Source organism: Thamnophis sirtalis, unplaced genomic scaffold, assembly GCF_051295495.1.
Source record: "Thamnophis sirtalis isolate CommonGarterSnake01/CBP01778 unplaced genomic scaffold, rThaSir2_p1.2 scaffold_4, whole genome shotgun sequence".
In the NCBI taxonomy this organism is placed as follows: domain Eukaryota; kingdom Metazoa; phylum Chordata; class Lepidosauria; order Squamata; family Natricidae; genus Thamnophis; species Thamnophis sirtalis.
This window is the reverse complement of record NW_028261384.1, coordinates 84,471,211-84,490,407: the sequence shown is the minus strand read 5'-3', so window position 1 is coordinate 84,490,407 and position 19,197 is coordinate 84,471,211. Positions and strand designations below refer to the sequence as shown.

The following is a 19,197-nucleotide window of genomic DNA, read 5'->3' as shown; positions in this document are numbered from 1 at the left end:
AGTCAATTAGAAAGCCAGATTCAATTAAAAACTCTGTTAGTAATTTAACAACTGCAGCGATTCCCTTAACAACTGTGACTAGAAAGGTAGAAAAGGGGGCAAAAACTCATTTAACAACTGTCTTACTTAGCAATGAAATTTTTTGGCTCAAATGTGGTTGTAACTTGAGGTCTCCCTATGTTTATAGGATGTGGAGTACAAAGTCTAGCTGTTGCAATGGCAAAATTGGCTTCAAGTAGGGCATATGCAGTTTAATCCCATGAATTCCTTCTTAATAAAAGGAAGCTCTATAATTCAAGCAGACAATCTGCTTTTCATATGAGTGAATGGCTCAATTCCACCAAATTCAGATTTCCATACCATGCAGTGCTAAACTTTAAAAGCAAAATAAGCTATTCAAGGTAGAAGCCAATGCAACATTAATAATGTTCCGATTTTTTTATTTGTAATAGTCAACATAAAGCCTTAACCAGAGAAATCTTTTTGTGAAGTTTGTCTGTGAAAGGATTAATTGGATTGCTTATTTGCCTGCTGATTCAGTGATGAAATATTGTTTTTCCATTAAAAACCTCATGCAAATAATTTTAATTATTCACCAGTATGTATTTTACTGTACATCAGAACATTATTTTATTTGCTATATAATCAGCAAACTCAATACAATAGCTTGCAATAGATGCATGAATTAAAAAGTTCAAATTTAAATTATACCTTTTTGGACAGCACGAACGGAAGATGATAATTTCTCATGCTTCTTTTCTGAACCTGTATTTAGCCAAAGTACATTTGTTCAGATTGAGCCTTAATAGAGATACGATACAAATTCTACAATCTTTTCACATACTATTTTCATTCATGACAAATTATTCCTCCTATAGGCACCCCCACACACAAAATTTGCACGAGGATTTGAATTTGATTTGTTTTTTAGTTGTCCGTTTTTGGGTTTCATTTGTTAGACCAGTTTTCTATAGAGAAAACTAGTCAATGAATCATCATCTTCCAAGTTTAAAAAAGTGAAATTTCTATTTAAGCAACATAATAGAATTAACATAAGAAAGCCCACTTTATCAAATTATTCACACACAACATGCCAGAAAACTAACTATATCATTTCAGCTATGTGTCTCAAGCCTATTATGGTCTACAGTTTATTTTCACCAATGCGTTTCAAGAGTTTGCTACAGATCATATTAATGAAGATAAGCAATCACAAAATACCTGCATATGACTCTGATGCAGAGCTTCCACTTCTATCAAAAACAATTGGAGAGATGCCTCTAGCTCTTTTCCTGGCCTTCTTTTTCTCATCTAAAATTATCAAAATAAGCAATAGCAGTAGTTTAAAGATTCAAACGAAAAAATAATATTTTTTAAAAAATATATAATTTGAAATATTTAGTGTATAGTTGACTATATTGGGCCAGAATTCAGAGAACTGTGACAATAGTTCCCAAAGTATCAGAAGTTTAGACAACTTGGTCTGAACAGAAAGTTTGCCTGTCAAAGCTATATTTGAAGCTCAGAGAAATTTCTAGGTCTATGTGAAGGATGCTGCTCAAAGTTTAAAAAAAAAAGCATTAACCTTCATTTGGAATATCAACAATGTTTCAGTCATAAATGTAATGCATTTAAGTATATTCTTATTTATAAACATAGTTACAAACCTAAATTAGGTCCCAATCTATACATATTAATTTACTGTAGTTGCCTCATTTGCATGACTCAAAGCCTCAATGGTAAAACCTGAATAACATAATCACATAGGAAAGTCCTATATCATTGCTACAGATTCTTCATCAGAAATATTTAACACTCAGAACAAAAGAGTGCATGGCAGATGTCTATGTAACCTTTCCACCGTAAACATTTAGATATTTTCTCTCCAAAGCAAAATTAAAGATTGATATATTCAACCTGCACTCAAATTAGTTGAGACTAAACCCCGAGAAATACAACCAAATCATTTATCATGTCTGGTTATTCCAATCATATTGTTTATATAAAATAGGAAGAGATAAATGCATGTACAGAACCAAGTATCTAGTAGTGCTCACTTAATGATTATAATTATTTCAAAAAATTATTTGCTTTACAAACAGCTAACAATTTTAAAACAGCTAGATCTTTGCTATTTGCTTTATCTTTATTCTCAAGGAAACCTTTACTAGTCTGTTTACTAGTGGAAAATGTAGGTTTAAGTTCCACTGCTAGCAATGCAGTGGTAAAGTGTAATGTCATTTGATTGCATTGCTTTGTAACAGGAAGCCAGGTAGTTCCCATTGCTATCATTGAGTATCACAGGTCGTTAAACAAGGATTTCCTTATAATTTCCTGCCAGCTTCCAAGACACAAAATCAGTGGGGAATCTGGTAGGAAATTGCAAGATGGCTTGCAAGCAGCTTGATGGATAAGTATGTGGCTGCTGCTGGGTAGGGCAGGGTTCGTGGATGACTGGCAAAGTATGGTATGAACACAACCAGAGCTTTGGGGATCAGTTATACTATTGTTCAGCACCATAATAACTTCAAACACAATTTGCTGAATTAATGATCATTAACTGACTGTTACATGTATGCCTAACAGCCTGAACAAATCTAATTGATTCAGGATTAGATGTTCAGAAAATATTTAATGCCCTGTTCTCCTTGGGATCTTGTTAATGCACCCCTCCCCCAAATTTACAATCTAGTGGCTTCTGGAAGTAAATCCTTCAAACTGGAAATAGTTCTGATGACCTCGAGAAAATGTTCCAAGACTACACAGACCTGATTTAGGGCCAGACCTACCCCCAGGTCATCTTGGAACTACTTTAGTCTCATTGAAATCTTTACTAATTTGTTTACTGTGAAAAAGCTCACTTCGTCTGTTATAGTATTCAAAATACGGACTACCTTCCGATTTGAAGAATTTTTCTTGCTAATAGAAATTCTTAAAAAGATAGAATTATGGACAAAATAATAGCAATATAGCAGTAGACTTATATACCGCTTCATAGGGCTTTCAGCCCTCTCTAAGCGGTTTACAGAGAGTCAGCATATTGCCCCCAACAATCTGGGTCCTCATTTTACCTACCTCGGAAGGATGGAAGGCTGAGTCAACCCTGAATAATAAATAATTGCACCAGCAGAACCTTATGTTTTATGCTTCAGTTCTTCACAGACTCCAGCCTGTAGATCCAGCTCTAGGATGGAAACTACTGAAGTCTGCCATTGTGTTATCCATGTTTTTCTGTCCCTACTATTAATAATAAACCTAATATTGACATAGGACAGAAAGAGATAACAGCATTTCTTACCTGATATATCTGAGCCTGAACCAGTTCTGACTGACGCATCAGTAAAAGATGCAGATTCAGAATCAGAGTCACTAGCTTCACTTCGAGTATCATAATCATTTCCCTCCTTCTGATCTCTTTCATCTTGATCATACTCTTCTTCCTCATCATCTCCATCTTCTTCTACTTCCTCTTCTTCCTCTCCATCATCATCTTCCTCTTCTTCCTCCTCCTCCTCTTCTTCTTCTTCCTCCTCCTCCATTCCTTCCTCTTCCTCCTCCTCTTCTTCATTTTCAGTATTTCTGGCATCAGAGGAACCACTACTACCTGTTTCATGATCTGAATCATATTCTTCAGAATTTACTTCTTCTTTTGAAGAATGGCTTGACCTGCTTGGTCGTCTCTCCACATCATGCCTTAGTCTCTGTTTATAGAAAACAATCAGCAATCAAGACCAATTATTTTGAGAGAGAGCTCTAAATGCTTGCTTTAAACCCTCATTTAATGTAACTGCAATATGTTATTCATTCAGGTTAAAAAATAAATTTCTGTTTAAACCTAGGAGAACAAATTGAAAATTAAAAGCCAAATACCAGTATTGCTTAAACTAAGCAAGGAAGTGAAATGCTGAAACTGATAATAAAAAGCAACACACTACTGCAGAAAAGATCCTATTTATTTAAGTACAGACAGATTTACAACCCATTACTTACTGCAGAAGCATCTGGAGTAGAGGACTTAGCTCTTCTGTCAACTTCCCTTTTCCTCATACATGCCTTTTCAGGCTGTCCCTTATACGGATCTCTGGAGGTGCTACTTGACATACGTAGCTTTCTATCACTTTCTGGACGCTTACTTCTGTCAGATCTTCGATAATCCTCATTCTTGTATTCTAATGCTGGCTTTCCTTTTGTGCTCACAATCCTTTTGTTGTTGCTAACAGAACAGCTTGGAGGTTTGGGTAAAATTTGCCTTGAGGAATGTACAGATGGTTTTTGTTTTTTAATTTCAGCTACTTCTATCCGTTCACTTTTCCTTTTGGATCCTTAAAATAAATAAAAATTATTAGTTACTTAAATGCTAAAAATATGTTGCAAACATTTTCAAAAAATTTTTTTATTTAGCACAGGTCAAAGCATAAAGAGACATTTAATCTAAATTTTTGATATTAGTAATTCTGCAACTATTACAGCCAGATGATGAAAAATCCTAGGATTAAAGTTTGGGAAGCTAAGACATGAATGTAAAAATTACTGGATAAAGATGAAAAATATAGAAAATATCTGAAATAGAATTTTACTTCTTGTTTCCATTTCATAACAAGGGAACATTTCCTATTTATCTGCCTTCTAAGTCTTCAAATTATTAGCTATATTTGTTTACAAAACAACAGTAATTACTTACAAGAAATAGTTTATTTTATGTACTATTTTGCATAAGTCTGAATAACGGTTTCATATCGGTTAAAGATATGAAGAAAGAGGATTGAGATATCATACGCTAAATACTGTAAAGCAATGTTTGAAAAGCCAGAAGTGATGGGGAGAGAAAATATTTCACAGGGAATTTGCTACACAAATTACTTTTACTAAATGAAGAAAAACAGAGCATTCAGCAAGAACCAGCAAAACTTCCTGCATATTGAGAACAGTTTCAAACTTGTCGAGAGGCCACTTGCAAGGCCTTTTATACAACAGCAAATTATCTAGTAGGTATCATATCTAATTCAGCTCCAAAATCCAGTTACACAGCTCTCCGGAAATACAACCGAGTTGTAAAGTAGCATACCTTTTTTTTCATTTTTATCTTGTTCACTATCAGGGTTATACAATTCATCGTCATGATCTGGTGCATCAGTCAAGATATCATCAAGCACATTCAATTCACCATCTATGAAGAAACAACAAATATTATTTAGAAATGATACAGTTAAAAAAATGAATGAAAAGTTACTGCAAGCCAATTATCGCAGACATTTCAATTAGTATCATTCCTTATCTATTCTATTCATGGTTGTCTAGAATCAAAATGGAAATTGAATACTAAGTTCTTTCTTTAAATAAATATGTTGAACAAACAAGTGGTAATATAATATAAGCAAGAAAATAAACAATTGCATAAATCTTCCAGGGGTAGTGTATTTCCCTGTCCTTGATAATCTCATTGGCAATATCAAGCTATGGCAGCGAATAAATTCTTGCTATGCCTAGAACAAGAATTCAAGCTTCTTTTGCACAAGGTTATATGGTATCTGATTAATACTTATTCTTTAGATTCCATAATTTATTTTTTTCCAATATACTTTTTTATTTTCCATTTTCATAACATACAATCACATGTATACTATTACATAGCCAGTATCCTATTGTATTAAGTAGTAATTACATCAGTTCCTCTTGTCATCAACACCCAGAAAGATAAAAACCCATTATTAGCTCTTCTGCTCTCCATAAACCTCTTTCTTCTACCTCTCTCCTACCTCCTTCCTTCCCTCCATCATCCTTTCCTACTCTACTTCCCCCTCCTTTCTCCTTCTCCTCTCTCTAAATTCCACTCCTCCTTATCCTCCTCATCTTCCCCCCTTATCCTCTCTCCTATCCCTCTCTTCCCATCTTTCTTCTCTCTTCTGTTTCCCACTCTTCCTTTCATTGGTGTATTTCCACTTCTGAGCAAACTCCAATCTATGTTGATGGTATTTATGCTTCCATATCCTTAGAAAGTTTTTATTTTCCATTTTCATAACATATAATCACATGTATACTATTACATAGTCAATATCATGTTGTATTATTAAGTACTTACATCAATTCATCTTACCATCAACTACCAAAGAAGAAGAAAAAAGAAGAAAAACCCAGTTATTGGCTCCTGCTCTCCATACACCATATTTATACCTTATCTGACACTTTCCTCCTCCTCTCTCCTCCCCCCTTTCTACATCCTGTCTTCCCTCCATCATTTTCTACTCTACTTCCCCTTCCTTTCTGCTTCTCCTCTCACCCCTTACCACTCCTCCTTATACATCTCATCTTCCCCCTTCACCCTCTCTCCTATCCCTCTCTTCCTATCTTTCTTCTCTCCTCTGCTTCCCACTCTTCCTCTAATTCACTTGGTGTATTTCAGCTTCTGAGCAAACTCCCTTTTGTGTTGATGGTATTTATAATTCCATTTCAATGTACATAAAAAAGAAAAAATAGCAGTATACATGTACAATCATTCAACATCCCTCTTCCAACTTAGTAAACTCCACTCCCTCCCACCCAACCCCCAAAACCTTCCCCCACCCTGACTTCCCAGAACCAATACAAGGTATAAATCTTTAACAAAAACAGTTTAAAGTATTCTTAAAGAAAAAGTAGAGAGTTAATAACATCTTTGAATTGATCTTAGCTCCTCCTTGCTAGGCTAACTATAAACAATTCGTATCATTTCTGATCTTAATCATAAGCTATCTGAAATTTCCTAGACCCATACTTATTTTGAATATAGTCAATCCATTTTTTCCAGTCTCGTTTATATCTCTCGTTTGAATAGTCCTTAAGATAGCCATCTCTGCTAAGTTTGTGACTTTCAATGTCCATTCTTGGATAGCAGGCAAATCTTCCTTCTTCCAGTATTGCGCCACCAACAATCTAGCTGCAGTTATCAAGTGCAAAATCAAGTTAATCTCTACTGCTGTACAGTCAGTAATTATACCTAACAAAAATAGCTGGGGGATAAACTTTATCCTTTTTTTGAGGACGCTGGCTGGGGAATTCTGGGAGTTGAAGTCCAGACATCTTCAAGTTGCCAAGGTTGAGAAACACTGCTGTAGATAACAGTCTTTGCCGGCAGCCAGGCTTTAGAGCCCTGGATATGGCAGTACTCAGAGTCAATGCAATCAGGAGTTTCCAGAATTATTCAGATTAATTGTAGCAATATAGATCAGAGATGAAATGGATAACATGGCCATCCCAGAGTGGACTGAGTCGGAAACTCGGTGGTACCACTCATGGAGGTGGGTTATATAGGGGGTTAATTAGTTAGTAATCAGACTCAGTCCAATCAGAGCACAGACAGTGTCAACCCATGCGTGGACGCTATCTCCACCCTTATTGAAAATGTGGAGTTCACTGTCTTTTAAATGCAGATGGACTTCTGAATCCTGTCCTGAACAAACCCATTAGGACAAGTTTCAGAAACTTCTTCAATGAGAAGCAAAACATCTTCAAAGAAAAACAAAGCTCAATTGCCTCCTGAAAAAGCATCTTTGGGACAACCATGACCTGGATGACTGAGAATCTCCATAGACAATCCTGAAGAAACATCTTGGATGTGAAGTAAAATGTCTTCAAAGGAAAACAAGAAAGTCCAGTTGCCTCTTGAAAAAAAACATCCTTGGACACTAATGTGAGGTTTTAGTCACTGGAGTTTACTTAATGAACCAATTAAAACAAACCATGATTTAGTTCAGTATCTCAGTTAGTGGTAAAACATAATCTGATTTGCAAGAACAATTTTTTAAAAGTATGAAAATTCTGCCATTTCCATTGCTGAACTGATTTAATAAGTGTCTATACTAATAGCTGACAATTATTTATATCAAACCAGTACCAAATCTTGCAAAGAAAACTACAGGGACTTGTCCAGGTAATTGTCACTGACTTGAATGCTTAGAAAAATAAAACAAAACCCATAATCTATACCCACCCAGAACATGGCATAAGGTAGCAATAAAATTGTAGGGGAAAGTTACAATAATTAATCAATGTGATTATTTAAATAAATGAAAATATAAATTAATGTTTTTCTCAGCCCTTTCTGGTTTGGGATGCATTAGTTAAAAATAAAGATGTCCTTAGTTTAGGAAAAAAAACAACTCTATTATCTTTTAGGTAGTTTAGAGGCATCTAATAGCTATAATCATATCATCATCATCATTAATGTGAAATTACAACTGCCAGTTCTTTAGCTGATATTAGCTTCATATGAATTAAGTTCTAGAACAGTGGTTCCCAAAGTGGGCGGTACCGCCCTCTGGGGTGACTTAGGGGGGCGCTAAGAGGCAAGGGGGTGGCTGGGGGCGCTAAGAGGCAAAGCAGGCAGCAGGGGGGGGGCACTAAGAGGCAAGGGAAGTGGCAGAGGAGTGCTGGAGGTGTTCTGCTGTACTGTATTCCCGACTTGCCTAGCTTAGTGCGCAGACGTGGAAGGGAATGCGATGGGACCAAAAGCGAAAGTCCTTCCCTGCACGGCTTGTGTGGAGGTGATTACTGACTCCAGATTACTGAACGTGGTGATTTAAGACTCCTGCTAAGTGACTTAAAACCAGACATTGGGAAAGTAGTATCACTTCATCAAGCCTATCCATCACATTAAGAATTTACTGAACAGTGAAGTAGTTATTAAATTTCACTGAGCTTACTAAGTTACTAGTCACTAAGGTTGTTGATAAATGACTATCAGACTTTGAAAACCTGGTATCACTGGATCATGTTCAACAATTTTGTTGAATGAACATTAACTAAAAAAGATTTTTAAATTGGATTTTGAATAAATGTACAATTAATTGTTACAGTTTTGAATTTTACTGTTACTATCATCCTTCCGTCGTGCAAACAGTCCAATCACATGACCCCACCAGCCACGCCCACAGAAGCGGTAGAAAAAAATTGAATTCCACCACTGGGTGGGGGGCACTGAGGATCAATTTGTAGCACCAAGGGGGCGGTGGACTGAAAAAGTTTGGGAACCACTGTTCTAGAAGGTAGGACATCATAATGTATCAGCATAGTATATATGAGAATCCAAGCAGTGTGGCCATTTGTAAATTGACTATTGTTTATTATTATACAATTGTATCACAGCGGCCAGTTGTTTCGCCGGATTTGGCATTGGTTACTAGTCGGGCCCCACCCAGGGGCCTAGGACGTCGTAACGTATCTTTGTAATATGCGTGCAGATCCAAGCAGTGTGGCTTTTTGCATTTGACTGATGGTGATTTTGTCAATTTTTAACTGTTTTAAATGTAATTCCAGTGCTTTTGGAATAGCACCCAGTGTGCCAATTACCACTGGAATTATCACTGCTGGTTTGTGCCATAGTTGTTGAATTTCGATTTTTAAGTCCTGGTATCTTGCGATTTTTTCATGTTCCTTCTCAGCGACCCTGCTATCACCTGGTATTGCGATGTCTATGATTGTGACCTTATATTTCTCAACCAGTGTGATGTCTGGTGCATTATGCGCCAGTATTTTGTCGGTTTGTATACAGAAATCCCACAAGATCTTGACCATCTGATTTTCGGTGACTTTTTCAGGCTGATGTTCCCACTAGTTTGTTGCTGTTTTAATATTATAATTTTTGCACAAATTCTAATGGATCATTTGTGCTACTGAATTGTGCCGCAATTTATAATCAGTCTGTGCGATTTTTTTACAGCAGCTGAGTATGTGATCAACAGTTTCATCAGCTTCTTTGCAAAGTCTGCATTTGGCATCATCAGAGGATTTTTTGATTTTGGCCTTAATGGCATTTGTGCGGATAGCTTGTTCTTGCGCAGCCAGGATTAGTGACTCTGTTTCTTTCTTTAATGTACCTGTTGTTAACCATAACCAAGTATGTTCACTGTCCACTTTATCTTTTATTTTTTCCAGAAATTGGCCATGCAGTGCTTTTTTCTGCCAACTCTCCATTCTTGATTTTATCACATCTTTTCTGTATTCTTGTTTCGTCTGTTGGGCCTTCAGTAGATTTTTGTTCTTTACTTTGATTAATAGATGTTCTTGACTTTCTTTTAAATAATCAGCCAGTGCATGTTTTTCTTCTTCAACTGTTTGCTTCACTTGTAATAATCCTCTGCCACCTGATTTTCGGGGCAGATATAGTCTATCAGTATTACCATGTGGATGTAAACTGTAGTGCATTGTCATTAGTTTCCTGGTTTTTCGGTCCAAAAGGTCCAAATCAGCTTGTGTCCAGTTAACTATACCAGCTGTGTATCTTATAACTGGTATTGCCCAGGTATTTATGGCCTTGATTGTATTTCCACCATTCAATTTAGATTTCAAAATTTTCCTAACTCTGTTGGTGTACTCTCGCCTGACAATAGTTTTTACTTCTCCATGCTTGATGTTATCCAACTGCAGAATGCCTAAGTATTTGTAGGCTTCATTTTCTTTGCATTTAATTAATTGGCCATTGGGCATTTCAATTCCCTCACATGCAGTGATTTTGCCCCTTTTTATGGATACAGTGGCGCATTTTTCCATGCCAAACTGCATTGAAATATCGGTGCTGAATACTCAGACTGTGTTTGTCAATGATTGGATTTCTATTTCTGACTTTCCATAGAGTTTCAAATCATCCATATATAGTAAATGCGAATTTTTTTCAGCTTCTTTGGCTGTTTGGTAGCCTAATTTCATTTTTTTAAAGATTACTGATAGTGGGATCATTGCGATGATGAAGAGAAGAGGTGAAAGTGAATCACCCTGGAAAATTCCTCGCTTGATATTAACCATTCCGTAGATCTCATTCCCTACTGCCAACTCAGTTCTCCATTGTTTCATCGCCTTTTCAGTAAAGGATGTAATATTTTTGCTAATGCCAGTTGTTTCTAAGCATTTTATGATCCAACTATGTGGCAGTGAGTCAAATGCCTTTTTGTAATCAATCCAGACCATATTCAAGTTCGTTTTTCTGTTCTTACAATTTTCTAATATCATTTTATCAATTAGAAGCTGATCTTTTGTGCCCCTGCTCCTTCTTTTGTTGCCTTTTTGCTCTACTGGCAAGATGTTGTTTGTTTCCAATAATTATTATTTCCAATAATAATAATAATAATAATAATAATAATAATAATAATAATAATAATAATAATATATTATTATACAATTGTATCACAGCGGCCAGTTGTTTCGCCAGATTTGGTATTGGTTACTAGTCGGGCCCCATCCAGGGGCCTAGGACGTCATAATGTATTTTCGTAATATGCGTGCAGATCCAAGCAGTGCGGCTTTTTGCATTTGACTGACGGTGATTTTGTCAATTTTTAACTGTTTCAAATGTAATTCCAGTGGTTTTGGAATAGCACCCAGTGTGCCAATTACCACTGGAATTACCACTGCTGGTTTGTGCCATAGTCATTGAATTTCAATTTTTAAGTCCTGGTATTTTGCAATTTTTTCATGTTCCTTCTCAGCGATCCTGCTATCACCTGGTATTGCGATGTCTATGATTGTGACCTTATTTTTCTCAACCAGTGTGATGCCTGGTGTATTATGCGCCAGTATTTTGTCTGTTTGTATGCGAAAATCCCACAAGATCTTGACCATCTGATTTTCGGTGACTTTTTCAGGCTTATATTCCCACCAGTTTGTTGCTGTTTTAATATTATAATTTTTGCACAAATTCCAATGGATCATTTGGCCTACTGAATTGTGCTGCAATTTATAATCAGTCTGCGTGATGATGATGATGATGATCATGATTATTATTATTATTATTTATTCAAAATGTTTTGATCATGAAACCCTCTGATCTTAAACATTTCCAGTATTCTAGCTATGAAACCAAATACCTGTGGTTTAATAATTTTTGTTTTGAAGTGAAACCAAACGTGGTTGTTTCAAACACAATCATATTGAATGCTCTGACTGTTCTGAGGATTGCAACTAAGCTGCTATTTTGTGGCTTGTGACTGGGTTGTTTTCAAGCTCTGTCCACCCTAGCTGGTAGAGAAGCAGAGAGCAGTCATATCTCTGCTGCTATTGGTTTGACTGTATGAGGTGATGTGAGAGATTATTAAAGGAAAAGAACATTGAGGTACATGGCAATAAAAAAGAATGCTTCCAGCTGTACACCTATGTGGTAAGTTACTACTGTTAGTTACTTTTAAAGAACTATTTAAAGAACTATCAGTTCATCACATAGACTAACTAACATCTTATGCTATATAGGTAGTCATCAACCTATGTCCAAAATTTATGTTGCTAAGTGAGAATTTGTTAAGTGGGTTTTGGCCAATTTTATGACTTTTCTTGCCAATTAGTGAATCACTGCAATTGTTAAATTAATAATACAGTTGTTAAGTGAATTTGACTTCATCACTGACTTTGCTTGTGAGAAAGTCACAAAAGGTGATCATATGACCCTGGAATATGAAATCATCATAAATATGAAGCAGTTACCAGGCATCTGAATGTAAATCACATGACCATAGGGATGTTGCAATGGTCATAAGTGTGAAAAATGGTCATAACATCACTTTTTTCAGTGGCGTTGTAACTTCAAATGGTTACTAAGTAACTGTTGTAAGTCAAGGATTACCTGTACTTTATTTTGCAGATAATATTAAAGATATACCTCATATGCAAATATTGCTGAAGCTGTTAAGACTGTATAAAATGAAGATTACTACTACAGTGTTGTTTGGGATGGCTTGTTAAGCTCTGGATGTACTCTGTGCACCCTCATGTAACCTTCTGTGTTGAGCTTAAAAAAGCATTGAAAATTTTTTTAAGTATGGTTTGTTGAAGATAATTGATTTGTTGAGCTTTTGCATGTTTATCATCCTGCCTTGTTCTTCTAATTCTAATATTACTTGTGAAATTAGGAAAATCAGAAATCACTCAAATAGGCAAACAGAATATGATCTCCAATGAACATCATTATTGCTTCTGCTAAATCTGGCACAGATTGCAAAAATAGAAGCTGCATAGAAATTAAATCTGAAACTTGAATAACCTTTACCTTAATTTGATCACTAGCAAGATTTGGAGGTTTAATATAATGGTCATATTTTTACTTTGATGAATCACTATCTTTCTATTTTAAAAGTAGGACAAATAGAAGCGTCTATTGACTTTTACCTACTAACACCAGATAAAGCTCCTTCCAGCACATAAATGCAAATGCAAAAGATGTGACTGTTATCACAACCCGTTAATCTACAATTCATAAAATTAATGTCCTAGAGGCAGTAGAGACAGAAGATCCACAGAAAGATAAGTATCATTCTTTCTAGCTTTACAGTGAGCAGTATTCCAGGAAATTTAAAAATGCTGGCTGGCATTCAGTGAATAATTTAATAACTTTTAAAGAAGGAAGATTGAGATTATATCTAGAATTTAAATCACTTGGGGAAAATATTGACTGTCCACTATAATGTTTAAGTGTAGGATGGAACAGCTGATAAACTCTTTTTTGCACTAGGCTGTATGGTTAATATCTCATTAATTGATAAAGTGGTTAAAGATGCTGAGCTTGTCAGCTGGAAAGCTGACAGCCTGAGTTCCTAGCACTGCATCATGGGTGAATTTGTGTTCCTGCCCATCCTGCAGTTCAAAAGCATGCAAATACCAATTTCATTGTATTTAAGTACAATGACAATAAAGATTATACTATAAATATTAATAGATAAATAGATACCACTTTGTTTGGAAGGTTAACAGCATTCCGTGCACCTCAATGGGTAATCATGCTGGCCATATGACAATGGAAATGTCTTTGGACTACATGGCCCCCCTCGGCTAAAAAACTGCTTCCTCAAGTTGGACATGACTGGATAGAGGAAATCTTTACCTGGTTTTATCAATTCTTGGTAACTTAACAAAGAAGTATTTTGAGCATACAACTATCTGTTATAGCCTATCATAAATTTGTCTAGGCAAAGAGAACTGACTAATTTCTATTCCTGAATATAATTTGCAATTATTATATTATTTTGCTTGAAGATTTCATTATCGGTGATAATTGTATTGCAAGCTTTTAATTCTGTCTTCCCTCACTGAAGACCAGGTGATAAGGTTTCAAAGCAAAAGCTAGTACAGATAGAGATCCGACAGGAAGTTTTGCAGCTGGACAGACATGGGGGGGGGTCTAAGAGTCTCACATGAACCCTGTCTAACAAATCATCTCCGAGATCCTTTTGGATCAGAACTCCCACTGGAGGTGGGGGCTAAGAAGGGCAGCGTCTCATCAGACCCAGAGGGAAGCAACAGGCCCTCGCAGGTCAGAGATTTGTCTATGAATCGGAGTCGGAGCGGCAGCCTTCAACATAGCTGACAAGATGCTGGCTTTTTGTCAAAGCAAATGGAACAGGAGGGGAGTGGAAGAGAGGAAAGACCGGGTAAGAAAATTTATCTAACCCACAGCCATAAATTAAACCCGGAAAAGGCAAAGAAATCTTGAGAACATAAATAATATTGATGGTCAGATTGGGGCTTTATTTTTCCAAAAGAAAAGGAATAAAGGAAGGTAGAGTGTTGTAACCCCAGTCCCTCCAGAAACTCTTTGTTTGAAACGCTTTCGGACAGAAGGATAGAAAGCAGAGAAGTGACAAACCCACTCAATTATAAACTTTAAATTTGGTTTTGGATTTGAAATAGAAACCAATATCTTGAAGGGTTTACTTTTACTTTGTTTGAATTCCTTCCAGCTAATATAATCAAGAAAAAAGCAAGTCTTCTCACTGATAATGGATAATCTAACATTGACTATGCGGGAAGTTTTAATTAACCAACTGCCATAAATCAGAATTTGGAAAAGCAGGAGGCAAAGAGAAACTTCTGGCTGATTGCAAGTTTGTTACAAGTGATTTATTTTGAGCAATTATCAAAGCAAAGAATAAATATGGACTCAAGACCTAGGAAATATGAAGGGTTTTTTTTTCTCCTCTTCTTTTTTTTTCTCTTCTGCAAAAGATTAAGATGGCGTCAGCTTCTCTTCTGGTTTCAAAGTAGTTGGATTAACTAAATTTAAGGTGGACCAGAATTTTAAAATAAGATTTGTATAACTAACTGCAATCTTGGAACTGGATATTAAGAAAGAACAAAAGTCTACAACGGCTCACATTGCTTTTCCCCACAGCAGTTGAAGTAGATAAACTTAAGGTGGATTAGAACTCTGAAACAAGAATTGTATAACTAACTATAACTTTGGAACTGAAGATCATGGAAAACTGGAAATTAGAAGAACTATGTGAAATCATTCAAAAATATGCATAAATCATTAAAATCAAGCCTAAATAGAATTCTAAACCCAGGAAAGCAGAGATCTAAAGAAGAATTCAAAGAAGGGGGGGCAAGACAACAAAGGGAGAGAAATGGAGGGAAATAAAAAGCAGACAAAAAACTCCCATCAGTCTTGGCAGTGGTATAGGGAGAACTGTAAAAAGAGGAGTGTCCCAACAAAAGGGAATAAAAAGCAGACAAAAGTGGTTTTGGAGGTTGTTAGTGGCATAAGGAAAATTGATGTAGAATACTATGCCCTAACAAAGAGAAATATAAAATACTCTTGTGAGGATGGCCTGGGGAAAATTGATGGAGTGGAGGTGTAAAATAAAGAAAAGGGAGAAGATAGGAGCAGAGAAGTGGGACAAAAGACTTACTAGGACATAATAATGAAAAGATAATTTAAAAAGGCCAAAATATATAGAATATGGATAAATATGAAACTAATATGGAGAGGTTGTAAAGCAGAGGTTTGTGATTCACTTTTATACATGATAATTAAACTGACTTGCGAATTGACTGAAAATGACAACATGGGTTAAAATATATGAACATGGATATAGACAGAACTTTTAAGATGATGAATAAAGTGAGATGTTTACTGTTTGTTATTTTACATAATAGATTAAGGGAATTGTAATGAACATTGAACAGCGAGGTTTGTCATTTATAGACAATTTAAGGGTAATCTAATCCAAGATATAAAAAATGGAGAGGGAACATGAAATATATCTACAATGGGAAACTATTGAGATTTAAAGACAGAATCACAAATTGGGGGCGTGTAAGGATGTATAATTAGGTTCACCGACAAAACCGCGCCCGACTAAACCGCGCCCGACTAAACCGTGTCGCTGATGTCATCAACAGGGCGACAACAGCACGGAGACAGAAGCACGCTGTAAACCCTAAACCTAAAATTAACCCCTAAACCTAAACCTAACCCCCCTAAACCTAATCCTAAACCTAACCCTTAACCTAACCCTAAACCTAATCCTAACCCTTAACCTAACCCTAAACCTAACCCTTAACCTAACCCTAACCCTTACCTTAAGTTGAATCGGCTTGCTTTCAAAGCGCTATTTAAAGCGCCCTTCTTTCTCCGCGCTGGCTGTTGTCGCCCTGTTGATGACGTCAGCGACACGGTTTAGTCGAGCGCGGTTTTGACGGGTCACAGTATAATTATATAAAGATAATGATGAGAATAGCTGGGAATTGTAACCAGGTCTACATCTCAACCAAAATTAGGCTGGGGGAGAGGGAGTTAAAAGCACAATGACTATATATATATATATATATATATATATACTTGTTTGTTCTAATTTTTTTTAACGAAAGGAGAATATATGTTAAAATTAAATATATATATCGAAAAGGATCTATAAATACCCTCAACATAAAATGGAGGTTGCTCAGAAACTGAAATACACAAGTAAATGAGACAAAGAGTGGGAAGAAAAGGAGAGAGGTAAGGGAAGGAGAGAGGAATAGGAGAGTGGGCAAGGAGGGGGGAAGAGGAGAGCAGTGAGGAGTGGAAAGGGGGGAGAGGAGGAGAGAGGAAGGGGAAGTAGAGTAGGGAAGAATAATGGAGGGAAGAAAGGATGTAGAGAGGGAGAAGAGAGAGAGGGAGAAGAAAGTGATGGATAAGGACAAATATGGTGTATGGAGAGCAGAAGAGCTAATAATTGTGTTTTGGGAATTGATGGTAAGATGAATTGATGTAAACATTTAATAATACAAAATGATGCTGGCTATGTAATAGTATACATGTGGATTATATGTTATGAAAATGAAAAAATAAAAAACCTTACCATAAAAAAAAACTACTACAGGTAGTCCTCGACTTATAACAGTTCATTTAGTGACTAAAGTTACAACGGCACTAAAAAGTCACTTATGACCATTTTTACGATCTTTGTAGCATCCCCGTAATCATGTGATTAAAATTCACATGCTTAGCAACTGGTTCACATTAATGACTGTTGTTGCAATCACCCTTTGTGACTTTCTGACAAGCAAAATCAATGTGGAAACCAGATTCACTTAACAACAGTTACTAACTTATCAACTGCAATGATTCACTTATCAAGAAAGTGGCAAGAAAGGCTGTAAAATGGGGCAAAACTAGTCTATCTATACTGTATTAACTAATTCTGTAATGTCATTGAAATAAATGTTGACTCTTCCACTAATCCTGATCTTCAAACACAGGCATATGAGTGACTTGTTTATGTAGAAGCATATTTATTTTATTCCTATTATTTGGTATGCTTTTTCTCTCACCTTTTCTGTAATAGTTCAGTGCAGCTCTGTCCATTAATCCTCACAACAATCTTGTGAAAGAGGCTGAGTTGAAAGAGTGATTCTCAGAAAATCACCTCATGAGCTTAAGTGGACAGAGCTAGCCTTCAAGCCGGGCCTCCCCAGTCTTAGATGCAGTATATAGATGTCTTTCCCTATGTTTCAGGTAAGCTCTTTCCTACCATATAATTATTGAACATTAACACATGGAGTGAACATTTGATGTTTCTCCAAAACATTATGTTTCCCCAAAAGCTGTATATGAAATCAAAAATATAATATATCACAGCAGCTGCACATGCAAAGTATAAACTCAGATTCTTGTGTTCCAAATCAACCTTAAATAACGGCTTTATCATTTCAGCTTCAGTTGCACACCTAGATAATAGGACAGGCTCACCTTGAGGGCGAATTGCGATTATCAAAATACGGACAGGTAATAAAAACCGGAATCAATAATGCGGCAATAAAAGTGGTTCACGAAAATTACGTCCTACATATTTTTAAGGGAAAATATTAATTCTTTCGCAATCCATCCGTGCTCGCCCCAGGCTAGATCCCATGCAATGAAATCAAACTCTTTTCAGTCTTCAATCTGGTTTCCTGACCTGAGCTTTAAGATCACTGTTAAATGGCCAAAACCTCCCTTAGCTTGACTCTTACAGGAGACGGAAAGCAGTAATTAGCGTGAACTCTTAAACCCCTGGCCGACACTTTTTCGTAAGAGGGAAAGACGGGAAGGCAAGGACCGTCCATCGTGGGCCGACTGCGCGCCACTCCCACCGCTAATCGCGCTTTCCCACGTACTTACGGGCAGCCCCGCTGCCATGGCAGTATGCGGTACAGGAGGAGGAGGAGGAGGAAAGGGACCCATTCCATACCTTTTTCTTCCCGACTCTCGGCCGCCATCCTTTTCCCGCAGCCGCTCCTGGATAGAGCGATCGCCGCTCAGAGAGGCAACCCCACTTGGTGACGAGGAACGAGGGAAGCAAGTGGCAGACGAGATGCAGCAACGGTCCAGCAGGAATATATATGTATATATTCTCAGTGGCTACCCAGCCAAAATGGAGGCTTCCTTCAGAACCCACTTTTTCCTCCTCCTCCTTCCTCTTCCTTCCTCTCCTCCGTCCTGACTTCCTACGCGACAATTCTCTCGCTCCCACAATGCCCTTCGCGATCGACGCCCCAAACGTCACAAGACCCGGCGTCGGCGGAAGTGGCGGCTCGCCATTCCTAGAGAGGGAGCCGGGCGGCCTCTTGTCCTAGCGGAGGCCCTGAAAGCCTGCAAAATGCTCCTGAGAGGAAGCGGGAAACCTAGGGAGATCATCACGCCCAACACTCTCAGGATAGGTTGGGCGTCATTGGGGCTTTGAGGCGGGGGGGGGGGAGAGCAGGAGAGAATGACCTCAGTCTTCTCCCTCCCGTCCCAAAGCAGCGCTGGCAGTTTCCGGCGCTCCTGCTCTTTCGACCCAAAATTGTCTGGGTTTGAACTGTGTGGTTTGTGTCGCGCAATTAAAAAGCCGTTTTCAAAGGCAGTGGATTGCATCTGCCTTGCAAGAGCTACCAAATTAGTGGGAGCAGAGGCCTAGAAGGGGAAAGGCTGTTAGATAAATGTGCAAATTATTGTTG

The 19,197-nt window shown here is 37.2% G+C and overlaps 1 protein-coding gene across 2 annotated transcripts in view; it reads right to left on the bottom strand.

Annotated features, from left to right (window-relative positions):
• YTHDC1 (YTH N6-methyladenosine RNA binding protein C1) overlaps positions 1-18,728 on the bottom strand; it is a 34,664-nt gene extending 15,936 nt beyond the window's left edge. The window contains exons 1-6 of one of the 2 annotated variants that reach the window (XM_087713234.1): positions 18,450-18,728; positions 5,066-5,167; positions 3,991-4,322; positions 3,299-3,701; positions 1,222-1,311; positions 712-765 (exon numbers count right to left, since the gene is read on the bottom strand). In XM_087713234.1, the coding sequence (XP_087569360.1) occupies positions 712-765; positions 1,222-1,311; positions 3,299-3,701; positions 3,991-4,322; positions 5,066-5,167; positions 18,450-18,477 (1,009 nt within the window). In that variant the 5' untranslated portion in view covers positions 18,478-18,728. The remainder of the gene's footprint in view (positions 1-711; positions 766-1,221; positions 1,312-3,298; positions 3,702-3,990; positions 4,323-5,065; positions 5,168-18,449) is intronic. The other variant, XM_087713236.1, reaches the window with a different exon arrangement.
• Positions 18,729-19,197: the final 469 nt, after the last annotated feature.